The sequence below is a fragment of the Prunus persica genome, chromosome G4 (assembly GCF_000346465.2).
Source record: "Prunus persica cultivar Lovell chromosome G4, Prunus_persica_NCBIv2, whole genome shotgun sequence".
Taxonomy (NCBI): Eukaryota; Viridiplantae; Streptophyta; class Magnoliopsida; order Rosales; family Rosaceae; genus Prunus; species Prunus persica.
Genome location: NC_034012.1, coordinates 387,977 through 394,466, shown reverse-complemented (window position 1 = coordinate 394,466; position 6,490 = coordinate 387,977). Strand labels below are relative to the sequence as shown.

The 6,490-nt window shown below is 35.4% G+C and overlaps 1 protein-coding gene across 1 annotated transcript; it reads left to right on the top strand.

Moving 5' to 3' along the window:
* Positions 5,236-6,071, top strand: LOC18780324 (NADH-ubiquinone oxidoreductase 20.9 kDa subunit). Its single transcript, XM_007212222.2, has 2 exons — positions 5,236-5,562; positions 5,654-6,071. Exons 1-2 carry the CDS (start codon positions 5,409-5,411, stop codon positions 5,800-5,802), a joined length of 303 nt encoding a protein of 100 aa, XP_007212284.1. The 5' UTR covers positions 5,236-5,408; the 3' UTR covers positions 5,803-6,071.

Sequence of the window (6,490 nt, the reverse complement as noted above, 5' to 3'; positions counted from 1 at the left end):
CCATCGTGGTTCAGCTTTAATTACACGAGTTACCCCTTTTGAATGGAATTTTTGGGTGACCGTACACTTACCTAGAAACTTGGTGCCAAATTACGATGTTAACCTTTTCCCCGCACAACGTTACACCGTGTGTGGTCAGGAAGTGAAGAGTAGAATATTGGCTTGATGTGCTCCTCCTGTACTATGTAGACTTTGCAGGAGTCAAAGCGATCTAAGAACAAATTACGAACTCTCTGACTTCAATAACTCCTCCGCGCTTCGTTTACTCGGTCTAAATCCTTTTTTTTCTTTCTTCTTTGGTCGCCATGATCAACATGTAAACGCGGTTTAATTTTGAGTATCTCCAAGGGATATGTCAAATATCAAACATTAAAGTTGAATTTGATTATTTATGTGGCAATTTGATACATAATAGAGTTTTAGCCGACATGTCAAACTAAAATATTTTTTTATTACATATTATTTATTGGTTGACTACAATCTAGGCACATTAATTGAAAAAAATAATAATAATAACATCACAAGTTCAAACATCCAAAAATAATAAAAAGAGATCAAATGTCATTCCACATAAGATTCACACATTTTCAATTTTAGTGAATAGTCTCATCTATTTTTTATACGAACTAAAAGTGCCACGTTGAATTTAACATCTCAGCTTGGAATGCTCCATTTAATGTCACTAATAATATTAAGTCATGTAACAAGGTTGTTAAAAGAGTGTTGAAACTTCTAATATCTTAAACTAAAACATACTATATAATATCAGGAGATCCTCATACCATATAAATATTTCATAGACATTAAAGCAAAACTAGCTAATCTAAGAGCTACAATACATCAAAAACAAAGAAAACTACTATACAGTTGAGAGAGAAGTCATTCACTCATCCGTCAAGGAAGTTGCGAGGGAAGAGGGGAGTGGACTTAAGAGTATTTTCAAGCCCCCTTTGTACCCCCAAAACATAAGAAATTGTAGTAAATTACAAGGTGACTATTACTTTTAGTACGAGATTTGAACTCGGGTGCAGAGTGGAGAGCACATTCACTATGGCCAACTTGACTAAGCCTATGCCTACTTAAAGCTTATACTACATGACTACTAACACTCATACTTGACATATCATGAAAACAGAGCCGTGCATGTTGTTATCAATAGAGTTAAATACTTTATATGTATAAATTTTTCCTTCATTAAAGCATACATAATAAACTTCATAAACCACCTCTTTATATAAAATTTAAGAAGGAAATGAGAAAACCCACCTTCAACCATGCTCCCTATCCAACTCCTAAAATAGGGATATCTCTAGGAGCTCCTATATCTGATGAGAGAGAAAGGACTTATAGTAACTCATTATAATTAAATGTTGTTAAATTATAATAATATTTTAAGTATTTATTTAATGCTAATTATTTTTATTTATTTTTATATGAAGAAATATATCATTTATGATTTCATAAACTAGGGAGTATGATTAGAGTTGATATTTTACAAAGAACTCATAAAATAGTTTTATAGTATTTTTAATTAAATTTTAACTACAAAATTAAGAGCATAATTGTGAATGCTCTTAATACGAAGTATAGATGTTAATTGTTAATTTTCTATATAATTATGTTAAAGCTTTGATTGCACAGGTCTCTCAAATATAAAGATTACGAAAGCTTAAAAAAAAACAAGACAAATAGACCAACACCAATGCGAGCTAAAACAGATACGCGGCGTGGAAAACTCCCTGAAACGTGCGTTTACTGTTAACTGTTAATTTAGACAAAACCATGGGCGTTTTCGGTCCTGATTCAATTTATTCGATTAACATTACATGGATACAAGAGTCAAATGGCATTCCCGTAATATGATGGGGAAAGAAGGCCTTCTTTCACGGAGAGCTTTTGCCAGGAAGGCTGCCACGCACCGCACATTCTCCGAACTTCCCCTGCACCTGTACTCATCATATTTTATTTAGTGTTGAACAAAACGTTTTTTTAACCCCAAATAAAAATGATTAAAATATATAATGACGTGGAAATTAACGTCAACGAAAAGATCTGATGGTCTACGGAGCATGGAGCTAACGTGAACCCTCAAAAATCACGATTTGATGTACGTATACGTATTATCTAGAAAAAGGGGTAACGCACAATTGGATTTTGGATGATCTGAAATGCAAGTCTTTGACTCTTGTATAATAATTGAAATATAATTGATTTGAAGCACAAAAATAACCAAGATAGTTGAAACTACCCAATCAGGCACATGCCCAAGTCATATTTTAAAATAAATCTGAAAATGACAAAAACAAGTAGTCAGCAGCACGATAATGCTTTTTATTTACCACAATTGGTAAAACCAATAGGATGTGGAATATATACGACTGTATATACCTTATGCCCTACTTACATTACATGGACTTCGCATTACAAAATATAATATTCAAAAAAACAAAAGCCTTCATGACATACAATAAGGATCGGGATATATATATATATATGCATTCTTATTGTGCGAATACTGTATATTTTTTACTATTATTATTTTTTCTATATTTACAATGATAACGTGTAGACATTCAGATGAGATAATAACTTATATATATGGTCTGAAATTACATAAACTTATCAAAATTCTGAAACAGTGATTGCATAGAGGTATAATAGGAAATATTATTATCTTTTGATGGACAACAAGATGACATGTCATTTTCAAAGAAATTAATATGACGCGGGATTTTAAACTCCAATGGTAATGAGCACTATCTCCAGCAACCGTTCATTATTGTGAACAAAGAAAAAAGAGACAATACAACAACATAATAATTAACTTGAATAACAGATGGCTACATGTCAATACTGAGGGAAATATTTTTTTAATTTTTAATTTTGGGGTATGAATGAATGGTGTTAATTTAATAAGGAAAAGTGGAAACAATCATTACATGACACGTGAAGATTATAAATTTTGATTTTGAGTCGTAGAATGGGATGTATTGTCCTTGCCAACTCGCCATGGCCATTCTTGACCCTAGGAGTCAATTGTAATGACGTACATGCGTGTAACACCTACGACCTTAAGTTAAGATATATATATATATATATATATATATATTTGCTGAGAATCATAAAAAACGAATTACGTTTCAACATTTGGACCACGAAAACCTATTAGTATTAGATATGTGTTGCAATATGCTCACGCTTGATCTTCTTGGCGATGAGATGATGATGTTGTGATGCACAGTTAACTTTGGGGGGAGTTTAAGCATAAAAAGGATGGATGCTGTGGAGCTAATTTAGCTTGATTCTTTTCCTTAGGTATTTTTGTAGGGAACTGAGATCTGATAATGATGTTGATAAAGGAGGATAATTAGAAAGGAGAATCTTGGTGGCTGGTGCTTTTGCTTTCCTTTTCCTCTGCTTTAAAGAAAAGAAAAAGAGAAGTTTACTCTGCGGCATGCATGCAAGGCCCACTTTCTTATCTTCAATGCATCAGCACCATCACATTACATCAAAGTAACAGTGCCAGTCAAGGTTAATTTTCATGCTCGCTAAATAAATAAATAATTCAAGGGCCATAATTTTTTGGAGGCTTCGAATTCGAATTCGAGAAAGCTCCTCTCCTCCATGTGTTACACAGAACAAAACACTTGACTTAAATCCCGGGTCATTCAATAATATAAGAAGAGACGACCAAAAAAAAAGAAAGTAAAAACTCAGATGAGAAAAGGCTGACTAAATATTATGCCAATTCTCTTGTGTTGTGTGTCATTATTACACTTACAACCACCAAGACCAACCATACTAATTAGTAATAAAATTCAAATATCACCTACGTCACATGAACAGGGCCCACAGAGGTCATCATCTACGTCATCCAATTGTATTAGGTAATAGGGGGGGAGTCGGACGACGCCTACACGCTTCATTACTTGATTAATGATTTATTAAGAAATTATTGGGGGTTCATTTTCATTATCAACATTCAACAGCAAGTTATTATCTCTAATCCATTAAGATTTTGTCCTCATCTGGTCTCAAGTGGTCATGACGCATAAAGGAAGCTTCCACGGATGAATGGGGCCCATGTAAAAAGAAAACAAAACAAATAAATGTAGGAATGGAATGGTCTGAAGCAAATCTTGGAGCTTTATTATTTACTACATTTTGTATGGGAGTTGGTGGAGTTATCTTTACTTTGTGCAAAGAATAAAGGCCGAAAGCTCCAAAAAAAACAAACCCAACCCAACCCATGGTGCCCTCCTCCTCCCGGTGCTGGTGCTGGTGGTGGTGATTGTGGGATGACATCACATCAGATTGCCATTTATAGTACCAATTAAGAAAATAAGACAGTGACATGTGAAAATTAAATAATAATAATGAAATACTTTATTTTAATTTACAGTCCTTGAAGTTGAAGGTTGGTTCTTGGTTTGTTCATATATTATATATTAATTGTATTGATATTGAATGACATCTTCCCTGCTGCCGCCCACCGGCTCCAAAGTCCACCCGCGTTTCAAAAAGACAAAGACAATACAGAACAGATATTAGATATTGCCTTCACCTTTCCTCTGCTGGGTCGCGACTCGCGTGGAATTGGAAGGCATTTCTTCTTTATTTACGCATATAATAAGCCAATTTACCAACCCTAAAAAATAACATTTCTTTTTATTTTCCTTAACCCTATAATATATTTGTCCTATGACTTTACAAAGCCCTAATTTACATACATGGGGCTTTTCTGTAAAGACCTTATATTAGCTGTAAAAACTTTTAGTTTTCTAAGTGATTCTTGTTAACTCAAGTTTATATGTCTTAACATTGATACTTCTCATCCTTACCCATAACACAAGTTTATATATGTGACAATTTCGTTATTATGAATTATTCTAATGTACATGGTGCAGGAGGATTAAATTTGAGCACACGAAAGTGTGCTCACTGTCTTATTCAACTGGCACATCTCCCACAAGTTTGAAAAGTATGCTTATTATGTCCAACTTAACATGGAAAAGTTACTGACTCTCACTTTTATTTTGACCAACTTATAATGCAAAAATTGGAGTGTCGAAAAATATCGCTCAACTACTTTTAGAGAGGAGGTAATGTTATGGGCCTACATAGACTAGATGGAGTACCCAAAACCGATCCATGGTAAACCCAAGTTGGCCCATTTCGTGGAACAAAAGTATTTTAGATGGCCCAAGGACACTGAGGAAGAAAGACCCACGCAACACAAACAATATTCAATTCATCATCTAATCAATTCTCTGGAGTCCAGTGTCCGGTGTACATTTTACATTACAGACTTCAGTCTACAGAGAAGAGAAGACCCAACCGAGCTCAACAAAACCAGAACCAGACAGAGGTGGGGACGGCGTCGTTTCTGAAATTGAACAGGGAAGAAGATGAACACAGACATCACTGCGTCGACGAACCCCGAGTACCCGGTCATAGATCGGAACCCTCCATTCACCACAGTCGTCGGCAACTTCAGCACCCTCGATTACTTTCGCTTCGCCACCATCACCGGCGTCTCCGTCACCGTAGGCTACCTCTCCGGTCTCACTCTCACTCTCATTTCCCGATTTTCTTCTTTTTCAAATAACGCAGTAATTTTGATTAATGCTTCTTTAATTTTTGTAATTTATAGGGATTAAGCCAGGGATTAGAGGGCCGTCTATGGTCACCGGAGGTCTGATTGGGCTAATGGGCGGGTTCATGTACGCTTACCAGAACTCGGCGGGACGCCTCATGGGCTTTTTCCCCAACGACAATGAGGTAGCCCGTTACAAGAAATGAAATGAAATCGATGTCCTCAATTTTAGGGTTTTGGATTTTTAATAATCAGATTGTTCCTTTTGTGGGGAATTTGTTCATGTGCTATCTGAGATTAAAACTTGTGGTTTTTTTATTCGATGTCAAGGCCGTCATTTTTAAGTGTTAAAATGTCATACAACTGATAATAAAATGCTCTTGTTGAATTCCTCATTGTGTGATGCTACACAAAGTAGTCGAATATTTGAACAAGTTGATTTTATTTGTGATTAAAGAGGTGGTTCTTTTTGCATTATCTATTAGTGTTAGCTTAGCAGTCAGCAGCTCTCTCGGTCATAGTGGGTTCATTTAGTTAGAAGCATATGAGATTTCATTATATTCAGTCAAGCTGAACATGTCGTTTTCCTTTTATGGGATTGCCAATTTAAAATGCTCCGGTATGTACTTCCTTTGAGCCGTCATATAAGCACAAAAGATCTTTTAGGGGCCGGCATCCCCTTTCCCCTTCCCTTCCCTCTTCTCCATGTTGGTCAGCAAATGGAGCATACCATTTCAGGAGCAGGATCGTTTACATTCTTTGCTCTTTCATGAAAGGCTTGAATTGGTGATATTATTGTAAAATTGGAATTGAAATCTTTAGACTTAGGAGTCTTATAGCGACAAGAGTCTGGTTCTTAATATGCTTTTGTGATTGAGGCATATGAGGAGGACA

What these genes read in the sequence shown, in the direction of transcription:
- LOC18780324 (XM_007212222.2), top strand. Translation starts at nt 5,409, where the DNA reads ATGAACACAGACATCACTGCGTCGACGAACCCCGAGTACCCGGTCATA. An exon ending in CACCGTAGGCTACCTCTCCG is followed by an intron (nt 5,563 to 5,653) that starts GTCTCACTCTCA and finishes TGTAATTTATAG; the next exon opens with GGATTAAGCCAGGGATTAGA.